Source organism: Protopterus annectens, chromosome 7.part1 (assembly GCF_019279795.1).
Source record: "Protopterus annectens isolate FY-2018-M chromosome 7.part1, PAN1.0, whole genome shotgun sequence".
NCBI classification, from domain to species: Eukaryota; Metazoa; Chordata; order Ceratodontiformes; family Protopteridae; genus Protopterus; species Protopterus annectens.
Genome location: NC_056740.1, coordinates 532,645,173 through 532,664,711, shown reverse-complemented (window position 1 = coordinate 532,664,711; position 19,539 = coordinate 532,645,173). Strand labels below are relative to the sequence as shown.

Here is a 19,539-nt window from a genome sequence, read left to right as displayed (position 1 = left end):
TATGATCTGCATGACACTACTGAACACGCAGTAGAATAAATATGATAAAAATGTAGATTTTTTTTTAAAATGAAAAAAAAATGTAAACAGGAGGTGAAGTTTGTGAAGCTGTTAAACATACAAACAGCTTTGTTTGTTATGATAACTTTGTAAAAAAAGAGGACCAGTAGCTCTGCACATACAACCCCTTATTTTGAAACAGAGACAGAAGCACACACACACTCACATATGTATGCAAGTGAACCAACACACCCATACATGCTCACACTCATTCTCTCCTAGTAAGATAATAACAAGAAAAAAAAAACACTTCTAATAGGAAGTATCAGCTTACATGTAATGGAGGTTGACTGCCGTGTATCCGAGACAGAGCAGTCATTAAATAACTGAAGTTTACCAACGGGTAAACTGAGGTAGATACTCAGCAAAGGATAGACTAAAGTTCCCTTTGCTCCAGTGATACATACTTTTTTTGGTTCTGTCAGAAATGTACCAGTTCTTTCACATTTTTGACTTGAAACATTCAACATGGGTGAGTTAGAAACAACAACAAAAAAGAATAAGAACATGGAGTGTTAAAATCAGTCCACATTTTAGAACAATCTTTGGCTCATTCTTCTCTGTTTGTCAAACAGAAGCACTATGTTCAAGCACAGTACAGCCTTTTATACTGGAAATTCCACCTTGGCAATAACTGGGATGGATGGCTCTTCTGACAGAGCACAGGCAGAGTTCTGTATAATAGCCAGTGAGGTGGGGTGTTCTTCACAGGTAGGCCACTCATTAATCATAGCTACATCTGTCTGCACGAGATACCTGGAGGTAGATTTTGCAGTGGTAGTTACGGTAGAAAGATGAACCATGTCTGTCTCATCATTAGAATCATGGGAATATCGCCCTGAGTCTCCGGTTTCTTGGCTTCCTTCACTGTTATGAGAATATTCTGTGTCTGCTCTGGTACTAAACACCATTTCAATAGAGGTCAGTCCTTCAGGTGAAACAGGAGACTCATCATTTGTGGATAACATTGTTCTACCAGGTTGATATAAGAATCCAGCAAGTACATTTTTTCTTTGTGGCTATTTAAAAATACAAACAACGAAGAAACAAATCAGTCATTTACATCAACTACAAAAGCAACATTTACAAAGCATAGAGCAGTGTCTTACTCAGGAATAAGATACCTGAGCATGTTTTATTTGCTTTTCACCCAGACATATATAATCATTATGCAAATTATCCAAAGAAATTCGACTACTTCAGTATTTTGTTACTGTATTTAAACACTAGAGTTTCCTTTAGTTGGTTAAAGGTTAATGCATGTTAAAATTTATATAATTAGCATACACACACACACACACACACACACACACACACACACACACACACACACACACACACGGATTGCTTGACCCCTTCAGACTGCACATTTCCTGGCTTATTACATAACTGCAGATTTACACCGACTGGTATTGTTTACTGCAGTCTAGTCTGAAACACTGGAGCAGCATTGTTTAACACAGTTTAGTATAAAGAGTGCGACTGACACACTTTCAATAAAGCAACTTTCCACGGTCACTGTATGGAAAGCAGTGACTGTAACTAAAAGATGTACCCCCTCCTCTGTTAGATAATTACAGATGATAGCAGCAAAACAACGGGAAGCCACTTCATGTCAGATGTTTTTTTAGATACATGGAAATTCTACATGGACATGGTGAAAAAGCCTTCACCTGACTTGTGCATTCTTTTCTGTATATCTCATAACTACAGTGTTGTGCAGGGCTAATCATAACAACAGTTTAACTGAAGTGAAAGAACACTTGGAAACACACTTTCTCTTGGACTAATAAAAAAAGAAACAGACAGCTGCTTTGATTATTTGGGAAGTTTAGGTTATGGCATTACATGACACTTGGAAATCTGAGTGCATGTAAGTTATTAGGAAGTGCTCCTTTTTGTGAACTGCCAAAATCAGGAAAACAAGCAGGTGAGTAGAATAATTTTTAGGAAACAAACGTGCCACTTTAGGAAGAAACTTGGAATATAAGACTTTTTGGTCTTCTTGAAAATTAATGTATCTTGCACTACAGAGCTTAACATATGTGCATATAAAACTTTATATATCTATATGTTTATATATTTACAGACATACATACATATAGAGATAATGCACTTCATACATCTGTTCTTCTAGATGTCCCCCACCTGCTCAGTTTCACGCTTCCTTCTATTGGACAAGAGCCCATTTGTTCCCTACTTTGGAACCCTCTGATCAGCTTGGGTGAGCACCACTAGGGGGGGCTCGTCACTTCGGGGAATGTTTGTAAATGCAAAATGTAAAGCTAATTTTTACAAAAGGCAATCAGGCAATATATATTGGAAAGGTGGAAGGAAGCCCAAGTACCTGCAGAAAGTCTACATGTGCATGGACAGACCATGCAAACTCCACTAAGATGGTATTAATGGAATTCAGGACCAAAAACCCACAACCCTGGGGTTATGAGACAACAATGTTAACAAATGCATCACCAAACAACCTGACAGCATGGAAGATGGGTCAGAGACTTCTAGAGTACAAATGGCTTGGAAGTCTTTGCTACGACTCAATGAAAACCTTTCCTTCTCTTCACAGCATATCAAGCTTTAGCATACAGCTTCCTCTCCATGTCACAGACCTTGCGTCTAGCAAAGGTTAAGACAGTAACAGTGGGGAAGGATATCAAACCCCGGTTGTCACTATGCAACTTCCAGAATGTGGAATTATGGACAGCTCTCCTTAAATGGCAGCAGCAGCTGCAGGAATAGGAATCAACTGTCTGGCAGTTTACCACATAGCATTAAGGGAATCTCATCCTGTAGTCCAGGGTACGATTCCTTCCGCCTCCATTTGCCTACTGTCTGATTCTGAATAAGTCACTTAACCAGAGTGCTGCTGGGTGGGGCTTAACTTATAACTGGTACATCACCTCACTGCCACTTTTAATAAACAAATAAATAAAACAAATATCCTGCAGTTAAACAATTGTGATTACAGTTCTTTATGTCCTACTGCTGCATAGTCCACTAACATTTTAATATATTTCATATTTTTCATCACATCATACAAACTAGCTTTCCCTTGTCTAATGTACAATATATGCAGATTTGAAGAGGCTAGTGGTAGTGGTGCCTGTGATCCAGTGGTCATAAAATGGCTTTGCAATAAACAGAATAGCTTCCATATGCACAACATGTAACTATTGTTTTTGGCAGCTCATATCCTGTGTGTACATTTGATGTCTCCTCCAAGCCTAATGCATTTCTGGCTTAACAGGTACTGTGAGGGGCTACACTGAAACAAGTGAGGCCTAGAATGAGTCTGGTAAGCTTCTCACAAGCAATCAGACTCTGTACAGCTTGGAAAGGATACAAACTCTGAATGTTTTCTTTCCTGTTTACACCTGTCCTAATGGAACCAAACTTTTACAATGGCGTTGTTAGGTGCAGATATGATGGCGAGCACCTAGCCCTGTGATGCCCAGCACAGAGACAACAGACATGGTTAAAAGGCTGACCCACACTCTTGGATCAATAATGGGGATGGCAGAATCGCTCTAAAATGGATAACGTCATGCAGGTTTGCCTGGTACTGTCAGGGTCTAGTAGAAGTTTCAGGAATATCTGCCCAGACTCCAGTGAAATCGTACATTACATATCCTAAAATAAACAAAATATAAGACTACACTAATATCTTAGTGCATAAAGTCTGTGCACTTGCTTTAATCTTAAAGTTTTGTTAATAAAAACGTTCTCAATCATCCTACACAAAATGGAGGAAAAATAAATGAACATCCTCTTCTAGTGGACTTTTTTCTACTTACTTGTTCCTTCTTTGTTTTCAAGCCCTTAAAAATAAGCCACTTTTTCCTGGAGCTGTTGTAATTGTTTGTAACAGGACCATAATTGTTAATGATAAGATCAGTTCCACCCTGAAAAAAAAAAACAGAAAAGAAACTCAAAAAAGGGCTTAAAATTACTTTTTTATAACAGGAGAGAAATTAATAATTTTTACTCAATCATCTGCTAACAAGGTAAGTCAATGAAGGCAGACCCCTCTTGGCTATGATGTAAGCCACAACTGCAAATACCATGGGCATGCACAATTTACAGTACACACAATTAAACTAAGTAGCAAATCATTGTAAGGAAACTCTAATGGCACAAGGAAATCAAAATCAATAACACACAGACTTCATACAGACTGTAAAAGGAAGCTTGAAACTAACACTGAATAACTGAACTGCACCATAATGCCACACTTAAGGCAGTTTGTACAGAGGATGAAGTCTAGAAACTAACAAGCTTCACCCTGTCATTTTCGGACTGATTACTTCATTACTTGTAAACTGAGTAACTCTTGAGGAAATCATCTAAGTAGAAAGTGCTCCCAGGTTTTACCTGTCTGTAGATGACATACCTGGTTAACAAACAAAATTGCACCCACATTATACAACACAAATACACCCTCCACTCTTAGAAAACAACGTAAAAAACTTATTTTGCACCAAAAAACAACTGGGCATGACTTGCACCTTTGTATCAAGATGGTTACTTTCTGCAATCATTGGCACAAGGGATTCTCCATTTTCTGACTGTCTGACGTTGGTCTTCCTCAACTGATTTCTGTTTGGACATTCAGCTGGTGAATGTAACTGGCCATTTTCTTGTACTACTTTGATGCTGGACAGCTTCCTGTAGAGAAAAAAAATGTGCCTATTAATTACGTGAAACATACATTTGAATGTCCTACACAAACACCAATGTATCAAAGTATGTGGAAGAAGCTATAATGAGGACACAATGTTTTGTATGCAGTTATTTTCTAAGGAAACAAAATTTGACATGAGCTACTATGAAACACGGCTGCACTGTCAGGGGACGAAAGATACTACAAGGGGCTGGGACAGAGTTAGTGGATAAAATAATCCAAACATAATACATTAAACATTAGAACCACGTAGCCAAAAAAACAGTGACACCTTGTTGATTCAATAAATAATTTTCTATTTATTCCACAATGGATAGTGAATAACGATAAATTTCACCATATAACCTCCTAGTGCCTCGGCCAAAAACAGGCTTTACAGAGTGAAACACATTCTCTTAGTACTTCCTATATATAACAAAATTAACTCTAATTAATCAATTAATGATGTTATTACATCAATTACACAAAATAAAAATCTCTTAAAGCTAAAACAGTTTTTAAATAAAACGTTGCTAGTTGCATTCTTTATTTAACCCACTAGGTTGCATTGTATTGCATTTAATAATAAAAACTGATTCTTTTTTCCTAAGTGAGTGCTTAAGCATTTCTTCAACAAGGTGTCACTGTTTTTTTGGCTACGTGGTTCTAATTTATATTGGACTGTGGTTCTAGTTTAATAATACATTAAACAGTCTAAAATGTCCTTTTCTCTCTCTTGTACGGAGCTGAAGTCTCAATGCCTGGGAGACAAAGGGTGGAAAAATAAGTGCTACGGTGATGAACAGGGTTTGAGAAAGTAAACACAACCTCCACAGCAGTGGAAGCAAGGCTCACAAGAAATCATCAACACTTAACATCTGAAATTAGGTGAAAGGTGAAAAAATGAATAGCCGTGGAAACCTAACACAGCAAGATTGTTAATAAAGGAGAGAATACTTTCTTCTAATTAACACTGGGACGGAGAAGGCAAAGTTTTGTAAAACTAATGGAATTCTTTTTTGTAACAGTCTGAATGAATTCAATACAAGGTAATCAAATGAACAAGCAAATATGAAAATACTCATTGTGTGTAGTACTGCTGAATAGCAGTTCTAGACTTAATGTAATGAATTTTTAAGAGAATGTACTCATTAGGTAATACACTACTAAAATGTACATGTATGACCATTGCAATGCCTCCTCTATCACTTGCTGAGTTATAACTTAGCAAAGAGCTAACTGTTCAGAAATTGAAACCAATAAAAATTTACATGTTAAGTGTTTTCACTCCCATGTAGGGAGAACCTGAACATATATAAATATACATCACAAACACATGCACATGTGCTATTGTCTAAAAGTTGTGGTTCTCCTTTGAAAACAGGAAGCTACTGGGAGAAACACTAAAGAGCAAGACTAGTGAAAAATGTTGATGCAAGCTACAGTGAACACAAATGTGAACAGGAAGCAAACAGTTAATGTAATACAGTTCATCAGAAAAGATAACACAATCAGACTTATCTAGAGGGATCAAGCTCTGGGTAAAAGGAAATGCAGCATTTTTTATTAAGGGATCGGTGGAACTAGTCTTTATTGCAGCCATAATCCTACAACCTGAACTACATATCTGAAAACATGAGCAAAAGCAGTCGTCCTCTGAGTCAGTGTGGCAAAGAACAAAGAATGAGATTGGAGAATTTTAACACTTTAAACTATGCTTGCTTCCGTGTTGAGAAGATCTGTGAGGTTCCCAGCATATAAAAAATTACCTGGAACAGGACATACTGGGGACAGTGTATACATGACTCACACATGTCAGTGACAAATAACACAAGCCAGGATGCTGCCCGTTTACAGCACAAAGCCAAATGTGGCCTCTGTAACTGAAAACAAATTCTATGAACTGGTTGTGACCTTTTTCAAGTGATTCTTCATTTTCTACTTGGACTTCAATGGGATGTTTGCAGACACTGAAATCAGAGGAAAAAGACAACCAGAGAATGTCAATGCCTGCCTTGAAGAAAGGGTTCTCCCATTGGTAAAATTCCATGTCCCATTGTGAATGCAATGAAGAATCCTTTATGCCCCCACAATTACTGAGTACTGGATGGGCCTACCTCACCATGATGATGATATGAGGTCTACGAACTATCAACAAATGATGAATGGCTAGTGAGGAAGCAAGATGCACCAACACTTAAGCTTAACTCCTTTCCTGCACAGCAAAGATGGCAGGTCAAAGGTGAAAGCAAGAGAATTTGGGTAGAACATATTATTAGGATGCATGATAAATGAACTTTGCAAGAAATTTAACCCCAAGTGTTAAAAAAGTGGCTATGCCAAAAGCCCAAAAGCATAGCAGCCACCAAAAACAAACGGAAGCTATTGCACTATGACTGGCCTGCCCCTAAAACACAGAAGTAACACTGATCCTTCACCAAGAGGACAGGGGTACCAGTAATGGTGCAAAATGTAATACTGCAACTGATCCTTCACCAACAGGACAGGGGTACCAGTAATGGTGCGATATGTAATACTACAACTGATCCTTCACCAAGAAGACAGGGGTACCAGTAATGGTGCGATATGTAATACTACAACTGATCCTTCACCAAGAGGACAGGGGTACCAGTAATGGTGTGATATGTAATACTGCAACTGATCCTTCACCAGGAGGACAGGGGTACCAGTAATGGTGCAATATGTAATACTGCAACTGATTCTTCACCAAGAGGACAGGGGTACCAGTAATGGTGCGATATGTAACACCATAACTGATCCTTCACCAAGAGGACATAGGTACCAGTAATGGTGCGATATGTAATACTGCAACTGATCCTTCACCAAGAGGACAGGGGTACCAGTAATGGTGCGACATGTAATACTGCAACTGATCCTTCACCAAGAGGACAGAGGTACCAGCACATTTTCCCAGGTGGACAACATCTGTCTCCATTTCAGCTTATACTCACAGATCCAAAAACTAGAACACAAATTCTAGGGCACGTGGCAATTCAGGTTCAAGAAACTGATAGTACACAACACCTAGAACTACTAAGTACTGAATGGTTAGATGTATACAAAGAAAAATCTATTATCTGTGCTCATCTGACTTACCTGTGAAAAAACATGAATAAACTTAAGTGCACCACAGGAAATACTAAAACACATGCAGTACAGACAGGCTGATTAAGGTAAAAAAATAATCCTGACTAAGTAAGTGCTATGATGATAAAAGAGGGGTTTGTGGAGCGAATGGCTTAAACAGAATAATCACATATATTAAAGGGACCAGAAATAGAGCTGATTATAAAATAAATCTGGATTCAGTAGCAGAGGCCATCAGGTTTAGTTATAACATAAGGGAATCAGTGTTCCATGATGACGTTTGGCTAAACACTGGTTTATGAATGTAAGGACTTATAAACCTATCAGCCAAACGTGATAGCTGAACATTCTACATGCTTCTGAAAGCAGAGGAAAATGAAACCTGAAGAAATGTGAACCTCCAAATCTTACATCACCACTTCATCACATTTAAAATATCTCAACAGAGCCTACTTTATGAGTAGGCAGATTCTGACACAAGTCCAGAAGAAAACAAGAACTCAGGGGACACATACATAGAAGAAGCACCCACTGTACAATTTCTAAATGTGTGAAGCTCCTCTGTTAATTCTGAAGTCATAAAAGCTTATGGCTGGCTGTTTCTACACTTAGCACAAGCAAAGTATCTAAGGGTGGAAGAAGACATCTGCAGCACAAGCTGAATAAACTACAAGTATGCACAGGCTGAATAAACTACAAGTTATGATGAAGAAATCTGGCAACAAATTGCCATATGTAAAGGCACTACATCATGAATCACGGGGAAGTTCAAACAATCCTAAAGTTGCAAAGGTCTGAAAAATTAAGATGAAAAATTTACTCTGAAGCTGTAATGTGGCAGTGATCTGCTTTTACAAATCATGTGGCTAAACTTCCTGCATTCAGAAATTTCTGATTGGGTATAACTCATCAGTGCAACAGTCTTTAGGACTGGCTTCTTAAAAATATTATCCAGCTGGCAGTTAGAGCAGAGGACTAAAGCTCTGACTTGTTAATTAGCTGCTTCTTGAGGCAAGAGTGCAGGGTTTGAATCTTTCCACCTTCATTTACTGGGGGTAGGTTTGACATAATGGTTAAGGTCTTCACCTCATAGACACAAGATACAGGATTTGATTCTGACCTCAATTTATTGGCTAGGCTTAAAATGGCCCTTCAGGGCAGTTAGCCTAATATTAACCAATAAGCTCTGTATTTTCCCACACCTTTTCCTGCTTCACAGTGGAATAAGTACGTCTTCTACAGCTCAGATTCTGGTAATGACTTATGCAGTTTATACATGTCAGACTGTTCTAGTAAAGTGCAGTGCAAGTGAAGTTACACCATACTGTTTTCGACTATCATGGAGCTGTAATAGGTTCATAGGTTCGTAGATTATAACTAAGCTAACTGCCCTTGGGGGCAATTTTAAGCCCGCTCAGTTACCCCATGTCAGAATCAAATCTTGCACTTTGTGTCTGTAAGGTAAACACCTTAACCATTATGCCAACTTCTCCCCCTCTTCATGGGATGGGCTTCACAAATTAATGATATGCAGAATGCCACTGTCAATCCATCTGCATGCTGAAAGATGAAAAAGGGAACCAGTGAGGAGGTACTGCAACCTTGTGATCCATAGCCCATGGTTAAAGTAACGCATACTTGACTTAGCATGGTAACTGTTCTTGTTAATAAGGCTACATCAGGCACCCTCATTAGGCAACAATGAGATAATCAGATGCTCATTGTGGGACAGAAGTCAAACTTGATGGCTGTCAGAATTAAGCACAAAGAATTTGTTGCTAAAGCAGAGAAAATGACTGCCCCCTATGCAGGGTCAGGATAACAGTCCTCAAAATTAAACCAACAGCCCATTTTTTTTTACATATTACAACTGTAGATAAACTGAAATGCAACCTGTCAATTTGAATTTACTGATAACTCTTGACAATTCAAATTTTCAACTGGGGAAATGAAACATCTTTAAATCTGTACTGGGATCTCACAATTTCATGGGGAAAAAGGAAATTCATAAGGAGGATTAGAACAGTGTAAATAAACAATTTACACCTGTGCTCACATACATCTTCAAACATGACCAACTTTCGGTAGTACATTTTTCCTTAAAAGCATTCCCCACTTACACATTTTAACTTCTGTGAGAGAAATATTTATAGAAAATCTATTGTCCTGTATCAGTTTGAGATCCAGTTGACCAGAGTGATCATATCAAGTTCCGTTTACTATACATTAGTAAGTAAACAAGTTTCCATATTGAAAATACCATTTATAAATAATTCTGCACAAACCGGTATGTAAGTCTGATATTTTGGTTCAAACACATTAAGACATTAAAGACACCATGTCACTGTGATGTGGAAGAAAGACAAGGCATTAAATATATGATGTCACTGTGACATGACAGCACAGCATTAAAGACATGATGTCATTGTGATGTGGCAGGCAACGCACCATTAAAGAAATTATGTCACTGTGATGTAAAAGACAGCACTGCAATAAAGACATGCTGTCACAATGATGCAACAAATAGCAAAACATAAACAAACATGATGTCACTGTAATATGAAATACAGCACAGCATTAAAGAGATGACATCACACTAATATGGCAGACAGCAGTAATGTTTCATATAAAGATTCTACTTGTGTATAGTCAAAAGTACCTAGCTTTTCCTCGATAAATCAGGATAAGAATGCAGATGAGAATACAAGTCAACGCAATGCAGACCCCAACGATAATCCCAGTCATTGAGTTCTGATCCAGATTATAATAGCCAGCAGAAAAGGCTGCAAAAATAACAGGGAGATGTTACGTCAGAACTGTACAGAATAAAATATAAAGACAATGTAGGCTGAGGCAGTCATGAAAATAAAAACAAATAATTAATGGTACAGGATGCTGTTGAAAACTAAACATTATAATCAGTTTCATTTCAAGGAATGAGATGCTCAAACTGCAAGTGATTCTTAACTTACTCCCAGCGTAGGATGGTGCTTTTAAAGCTAGGACAGGCAGTCCAAAGCTGTAAGCAGTACACAAAGTAACACTTACATGGACCTGTCAAAAATGATGTAGCATTACATACACTAAGGGTTACCAGGTTCAAAAATGTAGAAATGCTCCCAAGGATTTTCAATATGTGTTGTTTTGCAGCAAATTCAGAATCTCCAAAGTAAAACATTCATACTTTTTGCATTTACACATAAAATAAACATATCCTCCTCTCTACCCAGAACATGCAGCATACTTAGAAGTGACTGCAATGTTGGAACTGATCTTATAAGTGCTACTAATGTATGTTTTAGTCAAGTATTAATACTCTGCAATGGAAATGCCAGAAAGAGAGGTAAGAGCTGGGGGCAGTGACTGCCATCCTGCGGGGAGCTGGGGGCAGTGACTGCCATCCTGTGGGGAGCTGGGAGCAGTGACTGCCATCCTGCGGGGAGCTGGGGGCAGTGACTGCCATCCTGCGGGGAGCTGGGGGCAGTGACTGTCATCCTGCGAGGAGCTGGGGGCAGTGACTGTCATCCTGCGAGGAGCTGGGGGCAGTGACTGCCATCCTACATGGAGCTGGGGGCAGTGTTTGCCATCCTGCGGGGAGCTGGGGGCAGTGACTGCCATCTGGTGGGGAGCTGGGGGTAGTGACTGCCATCCTGAGGGGAGCTGGGGGCAGTGATTGCCATCCTGAGGGGAGCTGAGGGCAGTGACTTCCATCCTGAGGAGAGCTGGGGGCAGTGACTGCCATCCTGAGGGGAGCTGGGGGCAGTGACTGCCATCCTGAGGGGAGCTGGGGGCAGTGACTGTTATCCTGAGGGGAGCTGGGAGCAGTGACTGCCATCTGGCGGGGAGCTGGGGGCAGTGATTGCCATCCTGAGGGGAGCTGGGGGCAGTGATTGCCATCCTGAGGGGATCTGGGGCAGTGACTGTCATCCTGAGGGGAGCTGGGGGCAGTGACTGTTATCCTGTGGGGAGCTGGGGGAAGTGGCTATTATCCTGATGGGAGCTAGGGCAGTGCCAGTCACAATATGGGATGTTGGGAGACTATGTTTAGCTCCTACTAAACTGGAGCTTAGGCCACAAGTATTTTGCAATGCTTGTCTGGAAGCCACAAAATGTTTGCCCAGGCTTACCCACCGAGTCCTTCTGCAAATGATACTAGTACCTGGCCTTCTCCCAGGAGGCATTGCTGCAGCATGACAAACTGACTATCCCTCCAGATCCCCCTAGGATGGGTCAGCCAACTTCAGCTACATACTTCTATTTCCCACAGCCAGCTCGTACCCCTAGTGCTTGATCATCAGAGGCATTGTCAGGGCTCCATCCATCTATGGCATAAAGTCAACGGCTTCTCCCATTTTATCCCCCCCCCCATGCTGCAATCAGGTGCAACAGTTATCCCTTCACCAATCTACCCATCATAAGTGCTAATGAATGTTAATGCCATCACATTGCAGTTTGCAGAGGGAGTTGGAACTTTGACAGAACCCACACTGTAAAAGTAGCTGACTCTAAATCCAGCTCCAGACAAGTGACAAGTGGAGTACCTCAGGGTTCAGTCCTGGGACCACTCTTGTTTGGCATCTACTTCTCTGAAGTACAGGCCAATACTACGGGACTCTGGCTAACAAAGTTCGCAGATGACTGCAAACTGGGAGCCATTATTGAATCCCTAAATGATGTGGATATTCTACAAAAGGGCCTTACAGAAACAGATGCTTGGTGCCAGAGCCATGGGCACAAGCTCAATGCCAAGAAATGTATAGTTATCCCCTTTGGGAAAAAACATGTACCCATGAATTACCACATAGGTGGCAGTACACTAAACACCGAAAGTGTGATAAGAGATTTAGGGACACAGGTGGACAGTGGTCTCACCTTCGATAACCACATCACCACAATAGTCAGGAAATCCTTCTATGTGGCACACCTCATTACTAAGGGCTTTTCATCCAGAAAAAAGGAGGTCATTGTCTCACTGTACTCATCCCTCATTAGACCCATTATAGAATATAACGCCCCATTTGGTATATACCTCTCAAGACACCTGCAACAACTGGAAAGGCCACAGAAATACCTCACTAAAAGAATCAAAGGCCTAAAGCAGATGCCCTATGCTGACCGCCTTAAAAAACTCCAGCTATACTCTGTCACATATTGTCTACTCAGAGGTGATCTCTGCTTAACATACAAGGCCATGTCAAACCCAGAACTGTTGGACATGCTACACTTAAAGAAATCCCAATCCCTCAGAGCCACATGCTCCAGGGAGCTAAACCTTGTCATCACAATAAACAAAACATGCTGGAGGGATAGTTTCCTGACCCAGAGACTCCCTAGACTCTGGAATAGACTGCCTATACATGTCAAGCAGAGTGCCTCTTTGGCCCTCTTCAAAAGGAACCTTGACGATTGGATGGGAGAAAAGAAATTCACCCTGGAGATCACGTCAGCTGCCCTGCTAGACAGGGGTCCAGGAAGTAAATAGTGTGGGAAGAAATAGCCAGGGAATTGTTATGGCTAAGCTTGTATAGGTCCTAGGGCTGATAGCCTAGTACCAGCCTGTGAACCTATGAACCTATGCTCTTTCAACCTGCCTTTACCCAAAGTTCTCCCCAAAAGAAGCCTGCACTGCTCACTATATTTACAACACACATATTAATGTGTGCTGAATGCAATAAGGACAGCTCAGTACCCCCTCCATTTCTTCATTTTTCCCCTCCTGTAACAGGCCTAGGCAATTCAAAGGGTCAGTGCAGCAGCACTGAATAGCCTCTCTCTGTAAACAAACTCTCAGTTTTTCACTCCTCTGCAACATCCCATCCCCCTTTGCTGGTCATCCAGCAACCAGGCCACTGTTAGTACTGAGACATATACGTTTGGCTAAAGACAGCTACTTGTTTGTGATTCACACATGACCGAATGTAATGGATGTCACTTCAAAACATAGCTACCGTCTACAAAGAGAAACTACTACAAATTAAAGCGTCTGTCGGACCGAGCAACTTCAATATGTACACAAAATGAAATGCAAACACAGAGCACTTTTAACTTATATTTTTACGCAACTGTATGCTACTGTACTTCTTGACCTCAAATGCTCCAGCAGTACTAACAAATTCCCGTACATGACTTCAAAGCAACTCTGTTATAACCAGAACTTTAAATTCCTTAGATGATCAGCATGTTTTTATACCATTCTTGAGACCCAGAGTTTAAATTTAGGTCACTAAAACTACAACCTCAGCAGGGCCACTGCTCAGCATTTCAAAGTTCCAGAAGCTCAGACTCCTTAATGTCGTCCTGATGGCTAGTGGGACCTCTGCAGGTAATGGAAGCACAGTAGTATCAGGAGACTGGACACGTAGATAGTGAACAACGGGTTCCTATTAGAAGACCAAATACGCATTTTTTCGAATGCATCTTGGTCGAACTTAAAAGACTGAAACGGCAAAATATTGAAGCGGCATTTAAGCAAATTATTTCCCTGGGAAAGAATTTGCTTGGCGCTTCGTTACTTTGCTGTTTTTGGCACTGTAGTGCGGTCTTGGAGTTGGTATATTTAAGTAGGGGGGGTGGGGGGTGAAGCCTCCCACTTAATGTAATGTTTAAAGGGTTTTGTTTTTTAATTTTTTTTTTTTTTTTTGTTGGAACAGCAATTTATTTTCCCTTGGAAAAAAAATCGCTGTTCTGACAGTTGGACATTGTAAGCTTTTGCTTACATAGGGTCAATTAATCACCATTTGCTTTTTTAAGCATTCGGTGATCTAATATAGACCAGTGAACAACAGTCTGACAACCACATCTATAGCAGAGCTGGGCAGCAGCCTTCATCCAGTTGTAAGGCTGACGTGTATAAATTAGGATCTGAGGTCACATTTGTCAATAACAAGAAAGTAGTGGAGTTATGACAGCAAAAAAGGCAAGAAATTACTTCACTCACTTACCCCTGAATGACAGATGGATGGAAGCTGAGCAGACCCATAAAACGCACCGTACAGCCAACACTTAAACAGCTCTGCTCAGGCCTAAAGGGATATAGGAAGGGGAATTCTTCATACTTCCCCTACTCTAATGACTCACTGTGGAACCTCTTTTAGCAGTAATTTAATAAATCTGTGGCATGGAAGAAGGTATTAACTCACTGGCAGCCTCTGTACACATTTGTATGCACACTGGGTAACAACCTGACTGAGATTAAGGTTTCTGCCAAAGACAGACAGATTTCTGAGACTCAGTTCTAGAATCTGGTTACTGTCTGTGTCTAGTACATCAGCTTTCCCTACATTTGTGTGAGCTTCTTCTGGGTACTTTGGCTTCCTTCACTTAAAAAAAAAAACATTCAGCTTAATTGTCTATCTATCCGCACACATTCATTTTACTGTTGGCCTTTTACCAGGTGTTATGGCTAAATACAATCCACAAAAGGAACATTCACATATCAAGTTAACAAATAAATAAATTAAAAAAATTAACAAATAAATTTAACAAATAAAGCATTTCCAGATACTGCATGCAGAACTCTTTTTCATAAAAGTGAAATACACATCATGGAAGTAGTAGGGCCCTCTCTGATTAATCAATGCTCAAATGAACAGTGACAGACTTTCACTACTCGAGAAGGTGGAAATGTGTAGCAAAAAAAATTGCATAGTGTTTTTAACGGTTCCATGGTATAAGGTCCAATCTTTTAATGCGGCATGAATGTCACTAACAATTAAAGCCAGGACACATAATCAAAAGGTGGTTATATGGTGCAGCCTCTCTCTCAGTGACAATGGCTTGACAAGGGGTATCTAGACAGGTTACAAGATGGGAAGGTGGCAGAGGGCTTAGTCTGGGAGAAGAAGCTAAATTTATGGTGGACAAGAGGAGTGGTTCGCTGAACTGACCATCGAATGAATGGACCATCAGAACACTCACCTTAATACCTGAGAAGATTCTTATTTCTAAGGGGTTCTATTCCCATACTGGGTATTAGGTTTCATTTCTCCATTGCTGACATTAGCACATATAAGTGGGATACGGCATTCCTGAGGTGCCGTCTTTTGGATGAGATGTTAAAGAGATGTCACATCTAATTAAGATGGTGCTGGAGATGTAAGGCCCAACATCTTAGAATATGTTTACATCTAAATAGGACCAACATATGGATGGTTTAAAATCAGTCTAGGCTCTGTTTAATCTGGACTGTTTAAACACTATAAAGTCTTTCAGTATTAATGATTAACATAATAGCTGTATGGAAGCATTACAGAGTGGCAAATCAGGTTCTGATTAGCACCAGGGTGGGAATCTCTTAACTATTTACAGTGAGACTGAAATTAGGATGGGTGCCAAATAGGGAGCGCTAAGGTCATTAGTGAAGAGTCTTTACACTGATGCACCTAATTTTTTTTTTGCATGTAATGTGACAAAAGCAAAACAGACACACTGCAAAAATCAGTGGTGTATAAGAACAGCAAACTGTCTCCTCTATGTACCACTAGTGGTATTCAGGACATCCTTATACATAATGGTATTCTCCATATCAGGACTAATACTCTAAGACAAACAACAACAAGGGGCTTAAGCCAAGCATGTGCCTATCATGGATACTATAAGTACTTGTTCAAAAGTAGTAATCCAATCAGAAGAGTGAAATTTCAGCCCAGGTCATTTCTTCCAGTTTAGAACTGAAGTCACCAGCTTACACAGTAATATCACAGCAAAACAAATATGTTTGTTACTATTTATCAACAATGATTGTATGATGACTGACCATTGGTATCTTCACTGTTACGCGCATCTGAGAGTTTGGGACTTTGTCCAGATTGAATATTCTCCTTGGGCACAACAGCAAGTTCCACTGCCTTTGAGAAGGGTCCATCTCCGACTTCATTGGATGCAGACACTTGCACAAGATAAACGTTTCCAGGAAGAAGATTCTCTAGCAAAGCCATGGTAATTGATCCTATACACAAACAAAGAATCCATTATGCAAACAGGCAAATGCATTTGTAGTGTTACATTTACATAATGTTACCATTGCCAGGTTACCCACAATCGGTATGGGACACCCATTTTTTGCAATAAGAAGACAAATCAAATGATAAAAGTTTATTTTATGCTGACTTCTTATATAAGGATACCCGAGGTAGGGTGTTTTCATCATATTTATCCTCTATTACTCCTGAAGCAACCCATCTAACCACAGATAGCACAAACTCAATAACTAAGTCACTCTGGTGGTAAGCGGAAACCATGTAAAAAATGCAGCTGCAATAACATCTAATGAACCATTTCTTATTTTCTCAAAAAATAAGTCTTCAACAGTAGTTAGCTTAATAGATCAACTCCAGTTATAAACAGGTTACAATTTAGCATCCACCAATTTACTGTAACTAAACCCAGCAGCATGATAATTGTGGAGGGAATACTCAAAACTCAAAATGCATTTTTAAGTGTTGTGCTCTGTAAGTTTAGAACTTAAAAAAGTGCCAAAGCAGGTGAGACTTAGGTTAAAAAAAAGTTTACAGGAATATAATTTTGTTACATTTTGATTAAGTCCATCACATGATTTAACAGACATTACATCTAACAATGACAATACAACAGTCTGCTGAAGTGCAGAAAAGCTGAAATACAGTGAATCAATGCCAGCACCTCCAAAATAAACCAACCAAAAAAACTACAAAACTGTAATGATCAAAAAAAGAAAACAAAATAGTTTCCATTTCTGACTGCTTAATCGTAACCCTAGCAATCACTTCAGATTAACATTTTCTGAAAAGTGACCCTATGTATGATTAGGGTTAGGGTTAGAATGCAGAAATGAGATGGACGTGGGGAGTGGAGCTTCTCTTCCACCTAGGTGAACCTGGTAAGTGGAAGGCCTTCCTGACAGCACGAGTCACCTTTAAAATGCCAGCTTGGAAAGTCCATCAGGATCAATAGATCCAAGTCCTTCCCTGAAGTGCGGCTTGTTATTACTGTAACCACAGGGGCTTCTCTGGCTTGTATTTAACCAGTTTTTTTTTTTTACTGCCATGAGCATGAGAACCTAAAGCTACACCTTTTCCTGCCACCAGGGAGCATTTATGATGCGCTTTCCTTCTACTCTGAATTATGTAATTAGATATGCAACAAGAAATAATAACAAAGGTGTGCAGGAATCTTTCTTACCGAGCGAAGGAGAAAGCATCCACCGTCAGTGGCCCCTTCTCTACTGCAGTGAGCAGAAGCAATGGAGAACTGCATCTTGTCAAGTGATGAATCTCCAGGGAGCCCTCTGCTGAAAGACTCATGAATCCTGAGCTTCAGAAGATGACTGAAGATGTGGATCAGGAAGCTGGTGAGCACATTCACGTTTAGAATGTGAAAGGCTGAAGAAGGTGATGCCTTTTTCACCTGCCTATTGCCAGACCTGAATTACTTCCCTACACTTTCTTCAAGATGAGTTTCATGACAAGGATAATGCAAGGTTCCTCCTCTTTCTTCCTGTAATGCTGACTATACTGTTCAGGAAGAAGGAAAAGAAGTGCCAGGCCAAGCAGAGAAGATCTCATATCACTGACGTTTTGCCAAAGATGGTATCATTGGAATGGGAATTGTATATGTGTGGGTCACAATATCATTGTCTACCTTTAAAACACAGACTCGGTATTCCCTGAATCACTACAGCAGAATAAGAGTTACTGAAAGGAACAAACTCCTCTATCCCTAACTCCAGGTGGGTGTGTTTTTTGCTCACACAATAAGCAACTTGATGACAGAATGGAAACCAGATGGCAAAAGGTGGGAGATGGCATCTCAGTGGCCAGACAGGTGCACAACAGGAGCAGTGATGGGTTATGAGAGGCCCATGTGGGGTCATGTGCCAATGTCAATCCTCCCAAAGGTTATACTCCCACACCCACAAGGACATGTCTCACAACACATCAAATACAGTATGCTCACCTAAAATGGGAGGATGCCCCTGTTGAACCATATGTTACAGAAGGACACACGGGACTCTCATGTAAAAAGTGGTTGCATGGGGGGGAGGGTAGAGAAGAGTCCCATGTGTCCTTCTGTAATGTGATTCCGCAGGGAGTAGAGAAGGACACATAGGACTCTATTCAACCCCCCTGTGCAACCACATGTTATAGAAGGACACATGGGACTCTCCTCTACCCTCTGTGGAACCACATGTTACAGAAGGGCACATAGGACTCAACTCTATCCCCTCTGGAACCATATGTGACAGAAGGAAACATGAGGCTCTCCTCTACCTCCCTGTGAAACCACATGTTACAGAAGGAAAATCCTTCTACATGGCCCACCTTATCACAAAAGGGTTCGCATCCAGATCAAAAGAGGTCACTGTGCCCCTCTACTCATCGCTCATCAGACCCATCATAGAGTACAACGCCCCATTTGAGATTTATCTTACAAGACACCTGCAACAGCTGGAAAGACCACAGAAGTACCTCACCAAGAGGATCACTGGCCTCAAACAGATGCCCTATGCAGCTCGTCTGAAGAAACTCCAGCTGTACTCGATTGCATACCGCCTACTCAGAGGTGATCTCTGCCTGATATACAAGGCCATGTCCAACCCAGAATTGACGGACATGCTCCACCTAAAGAAAACCATATCCCCTCGAGCCACACGCTCCAGGGATCTAAACCTCACCACAACAATAAATAGGACATGCTGGAGGGATAGATTCCTGTCACAGAGACTT

General features: G+C 40.5%; 1 protein-coding gene across 1 annotated transcript in view; it reads right to left on the bottom strand.

The window, feature by feature from the left end:
* Positions 1-452: 452 nt before the first annotated feature.
* The window catches only part of PRTG (protogenin), a 627,066-nt gene continuing 607,979 nt past the window's right edge, over positions 453-19,539 (bottom strand). The window contains exons 16-20 of the mRNA XM_044078520.1: positions 16,593-16,784; positions 10,497-10,620; positions 4,575-4,734; positions 3,864-3,971; positions 453-1,079 (exon numbers count right to left, since the gene is read on the bottom strand). Of these exons, the coding sequence (XP_043934455.1) occupies positions 666-1,079; positions 3,864-3,971; positions 4,575-4,734; positions 10,497-10,620; positions 16,593-16,784 (998 nt within the window). The 3' untranslated portion in view covers positions 453-665. The remainder of the gene's footprint in view (positions 1,080-3,863; positions 3,972-4,574; positions 4,735-10,496; positions 10,621-16,592; positions 16,785-19,539) is intronic.